This window comes from Macadamia integrifolia, chromosome 3, assembly GCF_013358625.1.
Source record: "Macadamia integrifolia cultivar HAES 741 chromosome 3, SCU_Mint_v3, whole genome shotgun sequence".
In the NCBI taxonomy this organism is placed as follows: Eukaryota; Viridiplantae; Streptophyta; class Magnoliopsida; order Proteales; family Proteaceae; genus Macadamia; species Macadamia integrifolia.
Genome location: NC_056559.1, coordinates 13780107 through 13804341, shown reverse-complemented (window position 1 = coordinate 13804341; position 24235 = coordinate 13780107). Strand labels below are relative to the sequence as shown.

The window sequence follows — 24235 nt, the reverse complement described above, 5'->3', positions numbered from 1 at the left end:
TCTTTTAAATGTTAACGTAGACCACGTTCCCCGACATAAAATATTTTCCAAACATAAAATATGAAGAATGTGGAAAAGTGATCCGCCTACTGGGCATTGTGAGGATTTCCTATCATAATCAAAATCAAAATCAAAATCCAAAATATTCGTATAAAAAGTAGAAACTAAAAAGTTCGGCTACTTTCCTCGCACTTGTATGCAGCCTTTTAGGAATAGATTTTTAATTTGATTATATAGATTTCATTTTTTTATCTCCCATCTATTTTGTCATATAGCTGTTTGGGGCGATGATGATGATAAGTGGCACAGATGGGACTAGTGAGACTACTGCTGCTAATTGCACTGTTCTCTATGCATTGAAAATCGTCAAATCTTTCATTATTGTGAGCTCTTGTGCATCAACTGTTTTTTTTTTCATCCCAGAATCCCAAACTCTCTCTCTCTCTCTCTCTCTCTCTCTCTCTCTCGATTGTTCTCGTAAAGCCTAATTAAAAAGTAAAAAAGTAATAGACATCATCCCATTAATATATAGACTATCCCTTCATATATATTTCAATGGTTTAATATGCTCATGATCAATGATGATGATATATGCGTATAAGCAAGAACAACCATGAATCGGTCGAGTCTGGTTGGTTAGTTGGGTGATTTAAAGCTCTATCATACCTACTAGATAGCATTGAGAAATGAAGTGGCTGAAGTGATGGAAGGACAAAGAAAGAGAGAGAGAGAGAGAGAGGAGTGGGATGGGGAAGGCGGCAAGCTAGGGGAGGGCAGAGGGCAGAGGGCAGAGGGCAGTGGGCAGTGGGCAGTGGGCAGTGTGGGGAGGCGTTAGGCGTTGACAAGGAAAAGACTGAAATTTCTTTGGTAGAACTCTTTACCCTATTTCACCTTTCGTAATCATTGGCATGTGGTTATTTTAATCTCCAACAAACTTTTTACCAGTCAGTCTAACAACTGACCACGGTAATACATTTTCTATATGGGAATTAGAAGCACATCAACTTTATTAGAAGGTTGGGCACACCACTGTATACCACTGCAAACTCTCTCTTTTCCCCTTCGAAATGACTCCCTTGGCCATCTTGTATGATCCCTGTCTCATGCCCTCGTTGGTGTCGCGTGGGTGGTGTGCCTATCCCTTTCCCACTTTATTAATACAAAGATCCTTGATACTATACAACTCTCTATGTAGCTATTATGGAACATCATTTGTGCCAGACTGCATATCTGTGACCACTAGTTGCTAGTGTCCACTCTCTACCAGCTGGGCACCAAGAACCATCGCCTATCTTCATGCAAACTTTATCACCAATGATGGCCGAGTAGAGATTGGGTTGGGCCTCCAGAATCCTTATTGAAGATCGGCTTTGAATGCCTTGACATCTCCTAATATCCATCTGCAGAATATTCAAGGAGATCAGTTAGTAAACTTCAGCTCAAAATGATGACTTGTGAGTGGATATGTTCAGTTAGAATACCAGCTTCACGATTTGGTTGTGTATGGAGTCACCCCAATCATAGAAGTGGTCATAAAAGACCATGGGTAATCCTGGATGTGTCAGAATGTATGCATAACCCTGCACAATTTTGTGGCAACACAAACCATGGGAAAATTTAAAGAATACCATGAGAAACTGAAAAAAAAAATGATAAAGATCTTATAACAGTAGTAATATATCAGTCAATACATTATCTTCAAAGATCCAAATCATAATATTCTACAGCTAACCAATGCATTAGTGTTATATAACGGTGCCTTATAATTGATATCCTAGAATGGTCACAAATAATGGTCTAAATCTATAATATGCACTAGTTCTGTAATCTGTACTGCTAAATTGGCTGGTTATCACTCACAAACAACAGCAAACTGAGCCTTATCTCAACTAAATGGGTTTGGCTACATGGATTAAAGCAACACACAAAAGGGAAAACTGAGGTAACAATATAATATGAGAAATCAAATCAAATCAAATAAAAGTAAGAAGAAAGAGGCACAACCTAGCAAGTCAAGAGAATCTCATCTAAATGAGGTCGGAACATAGATCCTTGGCCTCCAATAGGCTCTATCCGAGGTCTTACTTAGGACAAGACCTAGACTATGCATGCCATTTCTCACAACTTCTCCTATAGTTATTTTAGGCCTACCCCTAGCTCTTTTAGCTCCTTCAATCAGAATCAAATCACTCCTCCTTACTACGGCGTTTCTAGGCTTCCATTGAACATGGCCATTCCACCTCAAACGACTTTCTCGGATCCACAACAAAACGTTCATTTTTTACTTTATCATTCCTAGTTTTGCCACACATCCATTTTAACATCCTCATCTATGTAACGCATGGCTTCTCTATATGGCACTTCTTAACTGAATGAAACCCCCTAAGACTTACATATTAGTTAGTCAGGTGTCAGTGGCATAATCTTTATTGCATTTGTATGGGCTCTACTCCCTACCATCAACGTAATTGAATTACATGTACTCGGTACTGGACATAGATTGGTGGGATCATTCAACCAAATACAATATTGGGCTCTCCCTAGACACCAAATGGTTCAATTTGGGATAAGTATCCCATCCGCATCTAAAACACAAATTGTCATCTGTTACAGGCATTATTCCCACAAATCTGAAACCAGGGAACAGCAATGATAAAAAAGGATAACAGCATACAACTTAACTTATTTTATTCTTTTTAAATGTTAGCAGAACTAAGTCTCTAGGGGTTTCAAATCATAGACTTGGGTTGCAAAACTGGCCGAATACTTTAAGATGACAACCAAGCCAAGAAACGTATCTTGGGTTTTGGTACAAGGATTCAGAATTCAACTTCATCAGCCAACAATTTAACCACTGGTATGTTTTCTCATCTCCCTTGTAACATTAAGTGGTTTCCTCATCTCCCTTGTAACATCAAATCTCAACCACCCCTCTTCTCATATTTCTATATAATCCTTTCCCATGACAATTAATTATAAGTAGTAGAATCAAACAAGGGACTAAGGAGCCGGACTTTGTGAAACCTAAAGAACTGAGACTCAACAATTAAGGCCTATGTATTGCAATTTTAAAATAAGTAATAAATCGATTCTCCTTGATTATAATTATGGTTATAACAGGAATCAACCATCTCATTTTCATTAGTACCTATGTTGCACGTGCAGATTCATGTATTCAAAACCAACAGTGTGTGGAAGTCATGTTCGGCAAATCCCAAAAATGAATTTCAAGTTTTTTTTTTTTTTTTTTTTTTTTTGGGGAGGGGGGGGGGGGGTGGGGGGGGCGTGGGGTGTGTTGGAAACAGCTTCTCCTACGAAGCAGGTGGTAAGGATAACTTTTTTTTTTTTTCCTTCATTAGTAGCTACAAATACATGTATTAAAAACCAACAGAGTGTGTGGAAGTCATATTTGGAAAATCCCAAAAATGAATTTCAAGGATACTTTGGTGAGTTGGAAACAGTGCAGGAGGTAACACTGCGCACATTTGTTCCTCCCAGACCTGCAGTAGCGGGAGCCTCGTGCACTGGGTTGCTCTCTTTTTTTTTCTTTTTTTTGGTGAGGGCTGTGGGGAAGAGGACCAAAATATGAACACTCTGATGATAAATACTCCTTCCCACAATGACCATCCTCTTTAAAAAATCTAAAATTTTAGGGTGTCAAGGGGAAAAGAGGATGAGCAACATACAGGAGAAAAGAAGAAAAGGAGAGTAACAGCACATCAACAGAAAATCAAACAGAGGAAACAGCCCTTACAGAGGAAAAACAGAGCAACCCTAATAAAAACCAAGATGCAGGGCCCCAGGCCCTACCACAACCCACAATGAAAGGACAGAAGCTCCAGCAGAACCAGAAGTGTAATTCATGTAAGTATTTCTATTTTAAATTTTTTTCCAAGTGATAGGTTTCAAGAAATGATGCATACAAAAACAGACATAATTCATGTGCAATCTATTAAAGAAAAGGTGAAAACAGAAAACAATACAGAACCAAGGAAGCACTGAACCCTGAGGAACTCATCCAAGAGAATAATCAAAGTAACAGTAATTCTTGCACACTCTAAGTGCGAGAAGTTCTAAATTAAAAGTTGGATTAGTAGATTAGTAAACATAAACTTTTATGCTCAGCAAGAATTATATATAACAATAATTCATGAATAGCACAGGACCATAGACAGATGTAATGAACTAGACAAACAGGTCTATGTTAACTAGAGGTTGTCTGCAAAAGCAAAAGTACATACCTCTATAAGGTGACTAGATGGGAAGGGCCAATGAGCCTGTAAGAATGAAGCAACAATGGAGTTAGCAAAGAAAGTTTATACTCAAAGATTCAGTGATGACTTGAGGAATGTGTTACAAGAAAATATAAGTATGGGATTCAAAAGAGACAATATTTTGCAACAAGAGATCTCTGTATGAGGAACAACTGTCACAAGGACTGAGGGCAATTGTTCCATAGGATTGGTATAAGAGGGTCAAAAGGGTAACCTGTACCAACCCATCCCACCTAAAATGGGTTGGGTTGGTAGGCCTATCAGGTTTCGATTGGATTTTGGGTTTCATTTGATGGTTCAGGTTATGCCAAATAATGGGTATCATTAATATTAAGCACTTGTAACTCATACATCTACAACCTTTCTACAATTTATAAATTTCCCTATTGAATTTCTCAACATTATCTCCAGTCCCCAGCCAACCCAATCATGATCATGCCCCATCAAGATCAGTCAGATTCAGGTTAAGCTCAAAATCTGACATGTTGTCACGACAAACAGTCTGAGCTCTATAGATCAGAAAGGGTTTCGTCTCCACCATCAAAATGGGCAGAGCCTAGGTAACTGGGACCAGCAGTGCATAGTCCAAGAGCCTTTTGGTCTGCATGACGAAGTCACAAGAAATTAAGAATTTTAAAGATAAAACTAAATGTAAGAGATGCTTTTCCTTGATATGTTGTCCGGCCTAAATGATCTTTGATCATGTACAGTAATGACCTATGATTGGGCTGTTTGGATGAACAAATTATTTCAATGCTCTGAGCAACTGTCTCACAGTTCATAGCAACACTGTACCATCAATTAGGAGATCTTCTAGTTTGGAAAAAAAAAATTAATCAGACGGTACCAACCATATGATCATATAGAGTTTTACCTGAATAAATGTTCCACCTCCCCTCTACGCCACCCCACCCCCCCTTTTCTTCTCTTTCTTATGGCAATAGAAGGATCAGTAAGGTTTATGCAATCAAGTCAATTTTTGTTGCCACAACATAATTCTAAGATGCAATCAACAGAGCACCAAACAGACTGCATGTGTTTTACAACAGCCTGCATGCGTCAGAGGCAAAGAAGATGGCTTTCCCCCATTGTTTTGGCCTTATGCCATGAAGATGATCAAAATCCACGAAGTACCTGTGTTGACCCAGTGTCATGGTTATCAATGAACGTCACAGCCCTTGAAGGCCACCATCCCATTACACCAGATGGCTTTCCTTGAGGATCACGCAAACGCCATAGTTCTCCTTTAACTGCTTCCTGCATAGTGAGAGATATCTTAGGTTCATGTCCCCCCCCCCCTCTTAAAGAATCCATACTTTTAGAAGCTAGGTAAAGATTACTCTCAAGAAGGTAAGCACAAGTCCATTGCTATATATATATATATATATCAAATCTTCAATCAGATACCTGAAGAATCCCCTTTGTTGTGAAGTCAAACGCAGCAGAAAGCTGTCCAGTGCCATCAATCCAATTTATAATCCGTTGCCTGTGACTGTCTGCATGTGGGATTACACCACTATCAGAGAAGAGAATAGGCATAGATAATTAGATACAAATGCACATACAGAATTTATCCAGTCTATGAAATTAGAAAATCCATATAAGATAAGGCAAATCTAAAAGTATTTTGACCCACCACATTCACAGACTTTTATGCACACAAACCTTATGTAGAAATATAGACATGGGAATCTCATATGGATTGATGTGACCGTCCCTCCATAAGTATACAAAACTACTCAAGTGAAAGCAAAAACTAGTAAAATCATATGGGGAAAAAAAAAAACCAAGGCCTATCCACCAATGATGGTGAATATAAGACACCTTAAATGCAAGCAAAAACAGTTTAATAGAATATGCAAAAATTGAATTAGTAGCATAAATCTTTTGTACACATTAGAAGCAAAAGATAGACATGTATGTGTGGGTCGTACATCAACAAGGTCATCTAGAAATGTACCTTGCTCATATGGGCATGCAAAGCATTGCACCATTATTTGCTCATCTTTTCAGGTGAGAATAGGCAAGCAGATCACGGATGGGTTCGAAGATATGAGCAGATTCTCTAACATCTGGTTAACCAATACAGTCTACAAACAACAACATAGAGCGACCACCTGAAAGACTATAGGAGATCGTAAAGGCCAAAAGTCAACCAGTTGGTTGATCATCAAAATGAATTCTATGAATTTTCTTTGCACTGGGCATCATTACTAGCTGAGCACACAAGTGACTGCATTAAAGTGGCCTCTACCTTATACTAAAATTGCGGTCATTATTCACCCCAAAAAAAAAAAAAAAAAAAAAAAAATTTCGGCAGAAAAGAAAAAAAGGTGGTGACGGATAAAGTTAGTTAAAATCTAGGGTGCCCCCTATTGGAAGCTTGTATCATACCAATTTACTTTCTTCTTTGTGGGGAACATTATGCTAGTTAATCATTTGTACAGCATTAGTCTGCCATTAATGGGACCTACCCATGGTTTACTGGCTACTACGACATATAATCTAAGTTCAACTGTAAAGTTACATTTACCAATTGAAACCAACTTGAACTTCCCTGCTTTATCTTTAATAAAAATATAGTAGATTGTTAGATCTGATACTTAAAACCAACATAGCACAAACTGCAATAAGTTCCAATATCTTATGGTGAAGAGATCTCAGTCCTACAAGGGGTCATTTGAATAAATGAAAGCTTTTCTATTTTCCAATAAATAACTAACTCTTATTAAAACTAGGATACCTTGATTGTAGTCCAAGCGGTAACTTGGGGCACTGTAGCTGCAAGAATCCCAGTACTCCCCAACAGAAAATATTGGCCTTGCCCCCTCAATGTATTCCTTCACATACTTTGCCGCATAACTAATAATGAACATGGAATAAGACAAATCTTGAGCACACAATAAAAAACTGATTTCCAAATTAAGGAATGCAAAAAAAAAAAAAAAAAAAAAAAAAAAAAAAAAGAAGAAGAAGAAGAAGAAGAAATTGAGACCACAAATTTACCCTCTTGCAAAGTCGAAACGAAAATCTTGGAAGCCAACACTATTGCAAAGCCAATGGAGCCATCCAATGATGTCTTTTCTAACAAAATGTTGGGTGTGGTCTATGTTAGGAACACCATGGAAGTTGTCTCCAGTGCTTCGGTTACCCTGGAAGAGCATTTAACAGTATTGAAATAACCAAGCAGTATCATGAATATCCATATGTATAGGTTAAACCCATGTAAATGTCAGTGAAATTTCAAATTTACAGATGGCAACATTATGCATACAGGCAGATTTAATTCTTCAATGACCAGATGTTCTTCACTTCTACACCCAAAGTCACCAAAGTAAAAAATAAATAAATAAATAAAAGAAGGAACAATAGGGAAAAGAAGAAAGTAAGGAATGTCATGCGTCTGTTTCTTCTTATATAAAATACAAGAGTATTACATCATGAAGACCAATAGATTCAACAGCTAATTAAAGACACATTTACCATATCCACAGAAAATGCAGTGGCTATTCATTAATAGCCATGTCAAGATATTAGTTTAAACTTTTTAAAAGTGTGAGGATACAATAAATTGTAATGCTTCCATAATAGATAGTAACTGGTAATACTTTGTCAACCATCTAGTTTGAGACATAAAGTACAATAACAACCATTCTGAGTCCAGTTGAAATGGAAATTCCCATTATGCATTTTTTTTTTTTTTGGATGAATAAACATAAATTATTACCAACAGAGAGGAAGAATGAAAATACAAGGGGAAGAGGGATCGGGATTGCGTTGCGGGGGAGGGCATTAAGCAACAAAGAGCAAACCCCACAGGGAGCAAAACAAAGGCAACAAAATCAAACCATCAGCAGCTGAAGGAGCCTAAATTAAACCAGCAGCCTGGGAAGGGAAAAGAAAGGGGGGGGGGGGGGGGGGGAGGGGAACTCAAGTATGGGGGATGGTATCAATGGGAAGATTCCAGGAGGCAAGGATAAGCCTATTTCTAAGGGAGTTAGGGACGGGATGGAGGGGGAGGGGTTGGATTTTGGAGGAAACATCAAAGAAGATGGCAATCCAAATCCTATCCGAAGAGCGGGAGTTGGATGACCATCTACGGATGTTACGCTCCATCCAAAGGTGATTGATGGCAGCAGAGAAGGCAAGTTTTTCAATGATATTACAGACGGACGAGCCCGCAAATGTCATATCGATCCAAATCCATTCCCAATCAAAGGGGAGAATAGGTCTCCTAGAGGGCCAGCAACAAGATAGGATAGTTTTCCAGACCAAGGAGGAGAAGGGGCAGTGGAAGAAAAGATCGAAGATATCTTCCGAGCCAAGAGGGTAGAGACAGCAGGATAAGTTAACTGGGATGTGACGGTGAATGAGGAAGGATTGGGTTGGGATGCAATCGGAGAGACATCTCCAAACAGTGAAACTATGTCGGGGAATGTGGCCCTTGAACCAGACGAGATTTCGCCAAGGAACAATAGGGCCATAGGATCTAACAAAGGACCAAGCAGAGGCGGAGGTGAACAACCCAGTGGAAGAGGGGAGCCAAACGCATTTGTCTCTACCTCGGTGACCAGGGGGAATGGGAGGGAGGGAGGGAGGGAGGGAGGACCAGAGATCCGCAAGAGGGGGGAGAGGGGGGGACCACCCAAGGGGGGAGATAATAGAGGAGACAAGGGAGGATTTAGGAGACCAGAGGAATAGATGGTCCTAGAAGTGACTAGAGAGGAGAGAATACCAGAAGGGTGCCAGGGGTCCATCCAAAGGGAGGTGGATTGGCCATTGCCAATAGAGAAGGAAATGGCATTAAGGGCCAGAGGTCTGAAACTGAGAGGAGAGAATTCCCTTTATGCATTACTTGGGGGAATTCCTAGTGTTGGATATTCTGGACACTATATACAACCAATTTCTCTAGATGATCTTTCCAAGCCAACTTCAGACTAGTTCCTATATGGTCACTTGCACAGCTACTTGAATGGTCTAATCATTTGAAGATTGTGGATTCTGTTTCAATTTGATGGAACTGCTGTGACTATCCTCATAGATTAAAAAAATATATATATTTATATATATATATATATATATATTAAATTGAAGGCAAAGTTGATGGATTCAACTAGGTAGAAGTTTTGGATGATAAACAATAGAAGAGTCTGAACTACTGAATGGCATAGAAGATTTGCACTTGAAGGAGGAGAAGAATGGTGCAATGGAAGACAAAAGATTACTAGGCAAGCTCTAAAAGAACCTGAAATGGTAGTTCTGATGGAAGAGATAGGTTCAAAAGAGAAACCCAGTGTTAGTTGACTTAAGTAGGTGATAATAATATCACCTTCTTCCATAAGATGGACCCCAGCCAAAGAGAATCAATTGTAAGCAAAAGTGATGAGTTCTGGTTAGAATACAAGAATGAGATCTCAGAAGTTGCAGTTCAGTTCCATGAAGGTCTTTACAATGAATCTTTTGCCAACCATCAAAGATGGATGGTCTTTTATTTGACTTCATTACAGATGATCATAGAGGTTGAACTGAATACGGCAGATAGTGAGCCAGTAAGGAATCTTATTCTAGTTCTTGATGAGTTTTCACATGCTATAGCATTCTGGGATATGTATCAGCAGATCTGATCCTGATCTTTCAACAATTCTTCGAAATCACTACTTTGCAGTATGCCACTAATTTGATTTTTTTTCTCACTTATTCTGAAGAAAGAAGGTGCTAGGTGAAAGATTACCAGTTTACATGCTTGATAAGAATCGCATTGGATCTTCTCTAAGGTGCTTGTCTCTAGAATGTCTTGTGACCTCTCTCAGTCCAAGGAGCATTTCTAAAAGAAAGGCAAAGAATGACTAGCATTCCTATAGGTAATAAAACTATAAAATTTGAAGAAGTATGGTGCCTTCCTTGTCAAACAAACAACAACATCCAAAAACCTTATCCCAACATGATGGGGTCGGCTACATGGAGATTCCAAGCAAGGACGAGTGCAAGGATCCATGCAAAGGATTAACGGGCATAAGATCATGTCAATTGGGATTTCTAAAACTACATGATGAGAAGAATGAGGTTTTGGATTAAATGGCAAGAGTGAGGAAGCCTTGCAAATATTCAGCCTACTTTTCTTTTGTTCCCTTGAATGTAGTTTCAATAGATTATGTTAGAGGCTGTAGAGGAATGCTGTTTGGCTTTTCTCTTCATATTTTTTATATAACCTAGGCAAAGCAATCGTCAAGTGGGAGACGTATGCTGCACCTTTTTTTTTCTTTTAATTGCGCGTGTATGTGTGCACACACCCCCACTTATGGACATCTGATATTCTAATTTACTAACTTCCAATGACAGTTTGATTTGTTCTGTTGTTTCACATGGCCAGATAAGAGCAAGAATGACTCTAGGAAATTTTTTTTTTCCTCTAGATAGTGTCAAGTTATGCACTTCCAGGCAAAGTTCTAATCTCGGTTTCAAGACCAGTTGTGGTAAGGCCTAAAACAGAGATATGGCAGGTTTCAACCGAAACCAGGTACTTTTTTTTTTTTATCTTACCCAGTAAAAAGATTCAAACTCCGTCTCGCCATAGATTGGCAACAATGTCTAACAAATATTAATTTGAACTCCATCCATCACATATTCACCCTATTTAAATAAAAAAAAAAAAAATGATGGCAGAAAATTATTGTTCAATAAATAATTAAAAACCTAAAAGATAATCCAACTCTATGAAACATAAATCGGGCCATTCTATCGAGCACATAAAAACTTGAAACAAATCTACCATGTCTATTAGTGTGGTTGATGTAGATGCAAATTATGGAAGGAAATATGAGAGGAAGAAGGGTCCAGCCAAGAAGCCAGCCGAACCCCTACTTGGTCCACTTGAGTGGCTAAATACAAATAAAGGTCAATTGGGCCCATCGGCAAGGGGAATAATTAGTAGTTGTTTTTAATTAATTAATGGGCCATTGGGCCCATCGAGTTGAGTAAGTGGTATGTCGAGTCCAAATTGTCTTTGGACTCTATTTGTTTTCCACATAGGTTTATTATTCCTAGTCCAATTTTGAATTCCTTTTTGTAGTAGGAGTGTCTAGTCCTATTGGGAAACTAGCTCCTAGCACTAGTTTAATTGCTATTCTGCCCTCCATAAAGAGAGGAGCCTATGTACTCATAATTGCATATTTGAATAAAAAATAATTACAGTCAATTGCTTAGAACAGCCGGGATAGCTGTGGGTGAAAAGCCCGGGCCGAGACAACCGCTCCTCCCCCACTTTTCCCTTTGTTTCTTCTTGTCTAAAGCTTTCTATTTAATCCTAAAGTTACTGCTGTTGAAGTATACGATTGTTGTGAGTATTTAGAAGTTCAAATCTGTCCAAGTTACAAACCAGGATTGATTCTCTCTCCTGAAGCCTGCGATTATTTCTCTTAGGTTAGAAAATCAAGAAAGCTTGTAACTTCACAACCAGCCGTTAGAATCCTCTCAACTTCGGGGGTTTTTGTACCCTCCCTATGGACTATCTACGCTCAAGAGTGCAACTCAATCGGACTCCTACAGACCTGGCCGCACTTCTCTCTCTCCAGCTCTATAGCAGATCTTTCTCTCTCCTATCGGGTTGGGTTTTGGGCTGGTTTTGCTCCTGCATTGGTATTGTATCCTTGGGGGTTTATTTAATGATCTTATTTCTTTGTTTCCTGCTCCTATTTGTATTGTTTGGGGTTATAAAACTGCTGGGGTAGTTTCTTGTAATCTACTCCTGCGTACTGCTGCCCACTCTAACACCTAACCAACTGTTGCCCAAACTAATGTTCAACCTGTTGTTAATTGCATTGGTAATGTTCCCAAAAGAATCACTATGCAACCTAGAAGGAATGCCCCAGTTCAGAATGATGAGTATGATGAATATGACAATCAGCTTTATCAGCCTGACAATACGTACAAGGTCAAGTTAGAATTGAAAGAGTACAATGGGAGGCACAATCCCCTCTACTACCAAGACTGGGTAACTTCCTTTGATGACTACTTCCGGTGGTACCGTATGCCTGAAGAAAGGAAAATCCAATTAGTTGTCACTAAGTTAACTAGTGGAGCTAAGGAGTGGTGGAGGAATTAACAGAATAGGTTGACCCGCAGTCGTCAAATGCCTCACAATTGAAAAGACTTGAAATTTATCCTTAACAATAGATTCTTACCACCCACCTACCGACGTCGGCTCTACGACATGCTGAATACTCTTAGGCAATGTACTATGACTGGAGGAGATTATATTGATCGTTTTAATAAACTGCTTTCACGAACAGGTGCCTATAAAGAAGAAAAAGAACTGCTCATATCCCGTTTCAAACTGAGGTTAAGATATGACATTCGAGAGTAGCTTGGTGTGATTGAGATACCCTCCTTAAGTACTTGTTTTGAAAAATCACTAAAAGCAGAGGATCTGATCAAAACAACCTCCAGAAGGTACATCTAGTCGACTGACAACAAAAAGCCTTATGTACCAACCAAACCCACTGGATTTCCTACCCGAGCTCCACAAGATACACAGGATAAAGGGAAGGCTCCAATGGGAAGGGAGAGTAGATCTGTGACATGCTTCAGTTGTGGAAAGACTGGACACACGGCAAAATTCTGCCCTAAAAGGGGACGATCCAACTTTGTCATCAATGCCATCGAATCCAATCCGGATTTACAAATCCATGAACCTCAGGATGATAATTGGATTGTTAATGTTGCAGTTGAAGGAGAGGAGGATGAACTGGAAGATGAGCTTGCACCAGAGAATGATGATCCTCATGCTTATGTCAATGTGGTTACAAGAATCCTAGTGTCTGAAACTAAGGGTAAAGACTGGAGGAGGCACAATATCTTCTACACCTTAATGTCTAGTGGACCTCACAAAGCTCAAGTGATTGTGGACAGTGGAAGTTGTGTGAATGTGATATCTCAGGCCTTCGTCATTGACGAAAAGATTAAGACTGAATCCCATCCATAGCCATACAAGGTATCTCTTCTAGACAACAACACCATGGCTGTAACTCAACAGAATTCAGTCCCATTGAAGGTCTCAGATTATGAAGAAAGTATATGGTGTGATATCATCCCTATGGTCCTCACTGATGTACTACTTGGAAGGCCTTGGTTATATGACAACAATGTGCTAGTGGGAGGTACTAAAAACCAATGCATCTTCGATCACAAAGGCAAACCATTTATTCTAAACCCACTCAACATACCTCAGGTAAAAGATAAGTTAAGGGCTACCCAACTAAGGAGACAACATGTCTTAAAGAATTTTGCTAAGACCTCTTCCAAAACAACCATTGAGCAAAAAAAGCAACTGTACAAAGAAAATTTCAGCAAGAAGAACACGGTGGAGAACAAGCTATGCGTGCTGCCCCATAGAGAATTCCTGACCATTAGTGAAGAAACCAGCCTAATCATAGCTCTTGTTACCAAGGCTGCTGAACCAATGATAGCGGTAAAACATCCCCCACAAATCAAACAATTACTTGCTGATTTTTCAGATTTGGTGCCAGAGGAATTGCCTGATAAACTACCACTGATGAGGGATATTCAGCATGCCATTGACCTCGTGCTAGGTCAATACTCCCTAATCTTCCCACTTACCGTCTCAGTCCTACAGAGCATGCCGAGCTCAAGAGACACGTGGATGATTTATTAAAGAAAGGGTTTGTTGAGAGCATGAGTCCATGTGCAGTACCAGCCTTATTGACACCAAAGAAAGACGAATCATGGCGTATGTGCATTGACAGCCAGGCCATTAACAAAATCACGGTAAAGTACAGATTTCCTCTTCCTCGTTTGGATGATATGCTTGACATGTTGACAGGAGCCTCCATCTTTTCAAAGATTGATCCATGGAGTGGCTACCATCAAATTTGAATCCGTCTAGGGGATGAATGGAAAACAGCCTTCAAAACAAAAGAAGGCATGTATGAGTGGAAGGTTATGCCTTTTGCCCTCACCAATGCACCTAGCACTTTCATGAGGGTGATGACATATGTACTACGACCTTTCATCGGAAAATTTCTCGTAGTGTACTTTGATGACATACTAATATACAGCAAAGCACAAAATGAACACTTGGAGCATCTGAGATGTGTCATGACTCATGAGAGTACTACGGGCAGAAAAGTCGTACATCAACTTAAAGAAATGTTCCTTTATACTGTCCAAGGTCATCTTTCTTGGTTTTATTGTGTTTTCACATGGCATAGAAGCTGATCCGGAGAAGGTAAAAAGTGTCGTTGATTGGCCTATTCCAAAGACCTTCACCGAGGTTCGTAGCTTTCACGGTCTTGATTCATTTTACCGACGATTCATCAGAAATTTCAGCGTAGTTGTAGCCCCAATTACAGAATGCACAAAAGGGAGAAAAGTCCCATTTCAATGGACTCCGGCAGCCACTAAAGCTTTCAACTTGATCAAACAAAATATGACAGAAGCACCAGTGCTTAGACTACCCAATTTTGATCTTATGTTTGAAGTGGCTACTGATGCATCCCATGTTGGGATAGGAGGAGTGCTTATACAAGAGGGCCATCCGATTGCCTTCTATAGTGAAAAGTTGAATGATACAAAAAGAAGGTATTCTACCTATGATTTAGAACTCTATGCCGTTGTTCAAATCCTCAAGCATTGGAGGCATTACTTAATTGGCAAAGAGTTCGTGCACTATTCGGATCATGAAGCACATAAATACTTGCACTCACAAAAGACCATTAGTGATCGGCACGCTAAATGGATCTCATACTTGCAAGGATACGTATTTGCTCTCAAGTACAAAGCTAGGAAGGAGAATCAAGTGGCTGATGCACTTAGTCGAAAGGTAATGATGATGAACACCTTCACAGTATAAAGTGTAGGAGTGAAACACATCAAAGAGGAATACATTAGTGATGCTGATTTTTCAGAAGTATTCAACAACCTACAAGGAGGAGAACGGGATGACAAATTTGCTATACATGATGGGTATCTTTTCAAAGGCACTCGTCTCTGCATCCCAAAAACCTCTTTGAGACATCACTTGATTCGAGAGCTACATGGAGGAGGAATGGGCGGACACTTTGGCAAGGACAAAACATACTCCATGATGAAAGACTTATACTTTTGGCCCCAACTCTTAAAGGATGTGCAACATGTGATACAAAGATGCCGCACTTGTCAACTTGCCAAAGGAGAAAAGAAGAATACAAGATTGTACACACCGCTGCCCGTTCCACAGACACCTTGGCAAGACATAAGCATGGACTTTGTCCTAGGCTTACCACCTACACGGGAAATGTATGATTCCATATTTGTGGAAGTAGATCGTTTCTCCAATATGGCACACGTTATCCCGTGCAAGAAGACTCTTGATGCAAGTCACTTGGCCAAACTCTTTTTCAAAGAGATAGTGCGCATACATGGTCTACCACAGACAATTGTTTCAGATAGGGATGTCAAGTTCATGAGCTACTTTTGTAAGACCCTATGGCTGAAAACATATACTAAACTCAAGTTCTCCACTGCATTCCATCCTCAGACAGACTGAAGTGCTAAACAAAAGTCTTGGCAACTTACTCCGATGTCTAGTCCGAGACTATGAAAATACATGGCCATCTATACTGGATATTGCTGAATTCTCCTATAATAGTTCCGTCAACCGCACCACAGGTCGTACACCATTTGAGATTGTCCTTGGATTGCAGCCTCAACGACCGGTTGACTTGGTACCTTTGCCACCTCAGGCCCGTATTAGTGTGGAAGCTGATGAGTTCCTTAGACACATCACTGAGGTACATGCAGATGTTTGTCGTCGCATCGCTGTTAGCAATGACAGATAACAAGCAACTGCCAATTGACATCGTCGCTACATGGAATTTTAACCTGGTGATGTAGTAATGGTTCGAATTCCACCTGAGAGGTTTCCTCCTGGTATAGTGCACAAGCTCCATCCTCGGAACATGGGTCCCTACAAGGTCTTGAAGCGCATTGGCACAAATGCTTACATGCTAGAGCTACCTCCTACTCTGAAGATCAACAATGTCTCCAATGTAGCGGATCTGACAATTTATTTGGGACACCATTCTGATGACGGTGACACTGAACACACCCCCAAACTTCCTCAATTTGCAAACCCTAAAGATGATGTCATCGAAGATGCTCTTGACAACAAGTTCACCACAATTCGTGGGGGCAAAGGGTACTACTCCTTCCTCATCAAATGGAAAGATCGACCACGAGAGGATTGTGCTTGGATCCATGCCAGTGACTTTCAATGCCTTGACACGGACCTCTATGAGCACTACATGTCCCTTACCCATTCATCGGAGTTGAATGATTCTAAGAAAAGGGGAGCTGATGTAGATGCACATTATGGAAGGAAATATGAGAGGAAGAAGGGTCCAACCTTAGTCCCCTGAATGGCTCGGGTCCAGCCAAGAAGCTAGCCAAACCCCTACTTGGTCCACTTGAGTGGCTAAGTACAAATAAAGGTTAATTGGGCCCATCGGCTAAGGGAATAATTAGTAGGTGTTTTTTATTAATTAGTGAGCCATTGGGCCCATTGAGTTGAGTAAGTGGTATGTCGAGTCCAAATTGTCCTAGGACTATTTGTTTTCCACATGGGTTTATTATTCCTAGTCTAATTTTGAATTCCTATTTGTAGTAGGAGTGTCTAGTCCTATTGGGAAACTAGCTCCTAGTACTAGTTTGATTACTATTCTGCCCTCTATAAATAGAGGAGCTTATGTACTCATAATTGCATATTTGAATAAAGAATAATTGCAGTCAATTGCTTAGAACAGTCGGGATAGCTGTGGGTGAGAAGCCCGGGATGAGACAGCTGCTCCTCTCCCACTTTTCCCTTTGTTTCTTCTTGTCTAAAGCTTTCTATTTTATCCTAAAGTTACTGTTGTTGAAGTATACAACTGTTGTGAGTATTTAGTCGTTTAGATCTGTCCAAGTTACAAACCAGAATTGATTCTCTCTCCTAAAACCTGCGATTATTTCTCCTAGGTCAGAAAATCAAGAAAGCTTGTAATTTCACAACCAGCCGTCAGAATCCTCTCAACTATGGGGGTTTTTGTACCCTCACTAGGGACTATCTACACCCAATAGTGCAGCTCAATCGGACTCCTATAGACCTGGCCGCACCTCTCTCTCTCCAGCTCTATAGCAAGTCTTTCTCTCTCCTATCGGGTTGGGTTTTGGGCTGATTTTGCTCCTGTATTGGTATTGTATCCTTGAGGGTTTATTTGATGGTCTTATTTCTTTGTTTCCTGCTCCTATTTGTATTGTTTGGGGTTATAAAACTGCTGGGGTAGTTTCTTGTAATCTACTCCTGCATTAGTGGTCATCCAACAAATTGGATTTGGGGAAAAAAAGTTATTACCTTCAAGCTCCAAGTAGACAACCCACACTCTATAAGGGTTGAATGTGTATGAGAATGCAAGAAAGAAGTGCTCAATGAAGAGTATTTTTTCGGCAAAAAATACAAGTTTTGGGCCAAAAAAAACACCTCCAAGGGGTCAAACCAGAAAAGCTTCTCCTTCTCTGTCAAAGCTTGTTGACACAGACAAGTTTCAATAGAGATTAGGGATTCTATACCTTCGGTTCAACCAAGTCTTGGTCAGAACCTATTGGAAGTATTTTTGGGCAAAAAACACCTCCAGAAGGTCGAAACCAGTGAAAATCCTCCTTCTTTATCAAAACTTGTTGAAATAGACATGTTTCGACAGAAATTGGGGATTCTATACCTTTGGTTCAACCAGGATTCAGTTGAAACCATGCGGAATCTGGGACGTTACAATTTCGACCCATGGTATCATCTCAGGTTGCTGCGAAAGCAGCGAAACAGATATGTCTTAGTTGAAACTTTAAGTTTGGACCAAGATTTAGAACAATGCTTCCAGGGTTATGGTGGCTGGATGAGAAGTTTTTCCTCCTTAATAAAATCTCCAAACTACTTATTGAAACTAAATAAAAAGAGAGTTATCATTTTAAAGTAAAATATCTCAAGCAATGCCTTCCTATATGCTGTTCAAAGAAATATAAGAATATCTACCAATGGTAAGTGAAAAACTTGAAAACCTCCAAAGCAAACTTCCAATACAAAAGTATGTAGATTTCTGTTTAAACATTCAGATATAATTTTCAGGTCTTCACAGTACCTTCAAGAATCTTTGTAGTTTAACTCTCATGAGAATGAAATATAAAAGTTTACATATTCTCATACTAGACAATTCAAAGGTGACAAAATATTGCAATATAACTAGACGATAATACTTACCGTTCCACCAGTACAAGATGTAACAGCTCTCTCATCCCATGATAGCGGAATTCCATCATAACGATTATACATCCCCCCATGCCCCTTGACAGTCCCAACTCGATGATTAATAACTATGTCAGCCATTGCTCTAACTTTGTACTGCGCCATTTTTTGAAGTAAAGCTTTCAATGCATGCTCAGATCCATACACAGAATTGAGTGAATAAAGGTTTTGTGGTAGATAGCCTATAAATAAAAACATGCAGATTAAAATTAAAAATAATAAAACAAGCAGGAAGCAGAAAACAGAACAATAACTCTATGGAATTGCTATTCTGCAAACCTTCTGGTGAAAAGGAATGAGTTGCAGGTGGCAGCCATGCTGATGTAAATCCAGATTTAGCAATATCAGGAACCTTTCTCTCTAAATTTCTCCACCAATCATGCTTATGAGACTCCCAGTTGAAAGCCTTATACCCCATATCTTAGTGAGAATTACAGACTTTCCAATGTATAGCAGGTAAGCAGTAAGAAGTAAGATATGCTATAAGACTGGTTAGTCGTAGACTGCATATGCTTCTAAATGCTTAGAGACCAAGTAATTTCCCATATTTTCTTCTAATCACATAGTTAAAGAGTTTCATAAATAAGGTACTTCAAACCAGTATGATTGAACAGGAATGCATTTTACTGGTCACTGTTAGGAGTTAAAATAATCTTAGCACGAGTCACCTGGAAAAACATTTCTCTTCCACTCCGTATCACTGCACCTGTAAATGGGTCAGAAAGCATACTGCAATTAGCAACCACAATATCTGTGATACATAAAGTAACTATAACATGATATCAAGGAAGTAGGAGAGCGAAGGATATTTCAGGAAGAATTACCTAGATCCGTCCCCTGAGCACTGTCATCATAACCCTGTATTATAAAACAAGGCAAGATTAAAGCAAGTGAGTGTAACAAGCGAATAACCCCTCACAATCATAACATATAACCAGCTAAGATATTCAAAGATGAAAAGATAATTTTTTAACACTAGAAATCGTTACGATAAAACATGCAAACAGGGACAAGAAATAGAACAAGAGGTAAGATCCATACATTGTTCAGGTTACCCATTTCAAATCAAGTTGAATTGTACAGAAATTAAATCTAGATGGAATGAGGTCCACAACAATGAAAAATCCCTGCATCCACAATTACCCTCACGTAAAAACTTCTTTCAGTGAATCCATACAAAACTCAAAAGTAGGTAACATAAAGAACAAAAGCTTTGGAAGAAAACAAGAAACTCTGACAAACAAATCATGGTCAAGGTAACCATGCTTTCATTAGGCTTGATTTGAGCCGTGAGGAGGGATAATGTGATCATTCCAGCCATTAGATAGATAGGAGATGCTTTCGTTTAGACCACATTGTCAAATTTCATGGATCACCACGAATATATCCTTCCCAATGTAATTTTAAGTGATCAAATATTGGCTTCTTTCGTCAAATGGAGCCAAAGAAAGAGTGTTGATCTACATGGCAAAGAACTTTCAGACTGAAGCTTACCATAAGTAGAGATTGATCTGGCCATTATATGCCACTCACCAGCCAGTTCTTTAGCCTGGTATGGGGTATCAAGACTAGAGTTTACCGACTTAAAGGACTGCCATATCCAAAAGTAACCCACTTCCAAGTGGCAAACCACTGACTCATCCTCTGAATAAATGATCTTCAGCCTGGGCTTACTCCTGAGACTGCGACTAGGGAGACTAAAAGAGTTGGAAATTTCTGTGGTTAAGACAATGATTTCATTCACGTATGAGTGTGGATTTATACATAGAGATAGAGATGATTTCTCCTTGATACAAGCTAACAGAATTCCTTGATAAGGAAACCATATATACAGCAATAACTAATAAGGATTGTACACATGTGACAGAATAAGAACCAACTCATACAAGATTTGGTCAACAAGGAGAGACCTTATCTTCTCCAGACTTGACGTGGCTAAGGTTGGTCCTTGGAGTAGAGTGTTCCCTATTGTTAGATCCTTTACAAGAAAAAGATTTGGGTGAAATTCAAAAACACAGCTGTTGTTCTCCTTAGTAAACTGAGAGACAGATAATAGATTATTTGCAATTTTAGGGACATGGAGAATATTATGCATCATCAAAGAATTAGGAAACTGATGGGAACTAATGTGTAATATTTGCAAACCTTTACCGTCACCAATCATAACACGATCTTGACCCAAATAGTCGGCATGAAGACATAATGGAGATGTCATTGGTGATATGGTGCATGGCGCCGGAGTCCTGTTACCATGTGGTAGATTCCGCATTGTAAGCGGCAAGCTGTTTTGAAGGTTGATGTCCTTGATATGCAAGATTGAGTCTATTGTAGCAATCAAGTGCTACATGACCTGGGTTGGAGCATATTTGACACACAGGGTGATTATCATTATGGCACCCTTGATTATGAAACCGTCCTTTGCTTCGGCCTCTGTCACGTGAAGAGTGATCAAATGACCTGTTATTAGATTTCCCATTGTTGGGACGGGTGGAGTTTCCTTGATAGTGTTGTCCTTTAGATCCATGAGACGATGGATTGCTCATGGTCAACAGAGCAATGGAGAACTGATCCGGCACCGATTGGAATTGATCAAGGTGGAGCTCATGATTGAGCAAGAGGCTATGGAGATCTTCAGCTGAGATGAGATCAGCTCTAGTCATGATTGCAGTAACGAAGGATTCATAATCCGAACCAAGACCGCCAAGAATATATAGAAGTAAATCATTTTTTGCTACAGGTTGTGACGCTACAGCAAGGGAATCAACAATAACTTTGGCACAGTTGAAGTAATCAGGGATAGAAAGTGACCCTTTCTTCATGGTTTGAAGTTGATATCTGAGCTGCATGATGCAAGCTTTGGACTGAGAGGAAAATAATCACTCTAAAGTGCTACATACAACTTTTGAAGTTTGCAAGCCGACCACACGAGCCATAACAGGTTCGGACAATGTGGCGTTGATCCAACTCAAGAGAATTTGATCAAGAAGAACCCATGCATCATATGCTGGGTTGGGAACCATGGTCGTTGGTTCGGCGGGCAGTGGATTCGTCGGCGTTGGGCAAGGAGGAGAGGCATCAACATATCCAATCATCTGAATGGCTGGTAGAATGGGAAGAAATTGAGATTTACATAGTAAATAGTTGTGACGATCAAGCTTAATCGAAAGCAAACTAGTGAAGTTGGAGAGAGGACTTAGTGTTGTTGCAAGGGAGGTGGGTGGGGCGGAAGGATTTGTGGTTGCAGAGGAAGACAACATATTTAAAAGAAAGAAGAAAACAAAGAGATGTTTGTCAATTAGGCTTTTGATACAATAAAAGACTTGGAAATTTCAGTGGTTAAGACATTGATTTCATTCACTTATGAGTGTGGATGTATACATAGAGATGGAGATGGTTTCTTCTTGATACAAGCTAACAGAATTCCTTGATAAGGAAACCATATATACAGCAATAACTAATAAGGAATGTACACATGTGACAGGATAAGAACCAACTCATACAAGATTTGGTCAACAAGGAGAGACCTTAACTTCTCCAGACTTGACGTGGCTAACAGAGACGAAGAATGGAATTGAAGGCATAGTCTCAAAGAACAGAATGGAACACCAACCATATAGAGACCTTAACAATCTAACAAGTCGGCACATCCTCTAATATTCTGGTGTTGCCAGAAGGTAACCCAACCTGGAACTCAACAAGACAGAATCTCACAAAGTCATATGACCAGGAACTTTATAGGTGAAGGGCTGTTGTCCCTCCTCCTCACTGCTGAACATCACTACCACAAACGCAACCTAAGAAACCCTCCAAAGCCACCAAATTTGCAGTTTTCTTTATGCAGAATAGTGCAGGAGCACATCATAATGGCAAGCACAGCTCAAACCTCCATTACTTCAACATTTAGAAACGAAACCCCAACCTCCACTCCCCCCAAAGGAGGGGGGAAAACCAGAAACACTGTAGTTATTTGTTTATATTCATTTTCATGAAAGTTGTTCTACAGTACTTTGTACAGGAAACAACAACAATATTAACTGTCTCTTATTAATAAACTTAAAAAGTGAGCTATCCACTAAGTTACCTAATCCCCTTCATGCATAAAAAAGCAAACCTGATTCCAAATACCAATATTGGCATGATAAAGCAAATAAAACTCGTTACACAAAAAGACAGCCAGAACAGATGTGCAGCCATTCAAGGAAAACAACAACGAGAAAACGAAGAAGAACGTAAATGATTTGAAGAAAAAAACCTCAGCAAGGTTCAACTGGGATGAAATGCAAGGAGAAGAGGCGAAGACGTCGGGATTGCAATCCTCCTCTTGCATCTTCGGCCGCTAAATAGCAAGAAAAGCTGAAAATTCGACCGAGCCCACCCAAGGGAATCAAGAACCTCATCCATCCATGAGACAGACAGCAATCCAATGCTCAAATTGATCACCATTCACCGCCTCAATTTCTCTCTCTGAATATTTTGGACATTGGATTGTGGTTTTGTTCCTTCTCTATTGTTCGTGGCAGAGAAGGATTCGAAGATGACGCATCCACGAAGCACCCACCGCCAATTTCGAATTTCCGTTTCAAATGGAAAGAAGAAAAAGGAAGAGGAGAAAAGTGGTGATAGTAAAGGATAGCTGGAAAGAGCATCAGCTTTTGATCTCTCAGTTTTTCTATTATACTCTTCCCGTATTGAAAGAAGAAAAGAAAGACGGTGAAAAATGGCGAAGAAAAGCTTGAAGGGCCACAAGCTTTTCCCCCCTCGAGCGGATCTCTCAGCTTTCGAATATTTCTCTCTGTGGCTTTCTGCTGATTCTCCAACCTTTTCTGCAGAGTCCATTTTTTCCGAATATCATATAGGTTCCAAAGTCAAAACATTATTATCATTTACACAATGTTATCGGATTTTGAACTGTTGGATCCGAATCCAATTTAATATAAGACTGGCAAAAAATGCTAATCCAATAGTTGAAAGCTGGACAACACCTACCCCTCCCGTTCAGAACCCCGCACTGAGTACAACCGGAATCGGGCATATTTTCGGTTCGGATTACATGTGACATAGCATTGTGGGTGTCAACCGATCGGGCTCGGTCAGCCGATTCAGGCCTAGCTGGGCTTGATAGGCTTTTTAGCTTGTGCCGTGACTTGTCTATTTAAGGGATGAGTTGCGTTTAATTTAATTCCGCACTTTAATTGGGCTTTTACTAATCGGCCAATCAGGTCTTAAGCGAAATAATGCATCATTAAAGCCTTCAACTTAAATGGATTTTAATTGTCTTAGATTTTTAATCATTTTATTAAATCATCAAAATTTTAGAAAACACTTATATGCAATTACATTCAATAATTGATAAATATATCAATATATATCTATGTTACCTTAAAAAAAATCAAAATATACCATATAAATGATCGGACTAGTAGTTTAGGAGTCGGGCTTGTAAATAGTTGGGCTAGTCAAACTCTCGTTGGGCTTACACAATGCACTTGGAATGATCGATTATAAACGAGCCGGTCTTGGTCAGGCTCAGTCAAGTCTACCGGGTTGAGCCTGAAATTGACACCCCTACATAACATCATATATAACAGTCCGATTTAAAAACCATAGAGTTCAATTACGAAAAAAAAAAAAAAAA

General features: G+C 39.6%; 1 protein-coding gene across 2 annotated transcripts; it reads right to left on the bottom strand.

Moving 5' to 3' along the window:
* Window positions 1-885: 885 nt before the first annotated feature.
* LOC122074054 (probable alpha-amylase 2) lies at window positions 886-23411 on the bottom strand. Of its 2 annotated transcripts, XM_042638857.1 has the most exons (13): window positions 22853-23411; window positions 19642-19727; window positions 19425-19458; window positions 19269-19306; window positions 18880-19006; window positions 18556-18782; window positions 7281-7426; window positions 7018-7136; window positions 5682-5770; window positions 5409-5531; window positions 4242-4277; window positions 1482-1580; window positions 886-1400 (listed from the first exon to the last, which is right to left on the bottom strand). In XM_042638857.1, exons 2-13 carry the CDS (start codon window positions 19657-19659, stop codon window positions 1209-1211), a joined length of 1248 nt encoding a protein of 415 aa, XP_042494791.1. In that variant the 5' UTR covers window positions 19660-19727; window positions 22853-23411; the 3' UTR covers window positions 886-1208. The 2 variants fall into 2 exon arrangements, with proteins under 2 accessions (XP_042494791.1, XP_042494790.1); XM_042638856.1 differs by lacking the exon at window positions 19642-19727.
* Between the last annotated feature and the right edge of the window lie 824 nt (window positions 23412-24235).

Bases quoted from the DNA above. Each gene is read 5' to 3' on its own strand.
- LOC122074054 (XM_042638856.1), bottom strand. From the start codon at position 22,927: ATGCAAGAGGAGGATTGCAATCCCGACGTCTTCGCCTCTTCTCCTTGC. The intron at 19,007-19,268 runs GTGACTCGTGCT...ATGGGGTATAAG, and splicing joins GAAGAGAAATGTTTTTCCAG to GCTTTCAACTGGGAGTCTCA. The intron at 7,427-18,555 runs GTAAGTATTATC...ATGCTCTTCCAG, and splicing joins CATCTTGTACTGGTGGAACG to GGTAACCGAAGCACTGGAGA.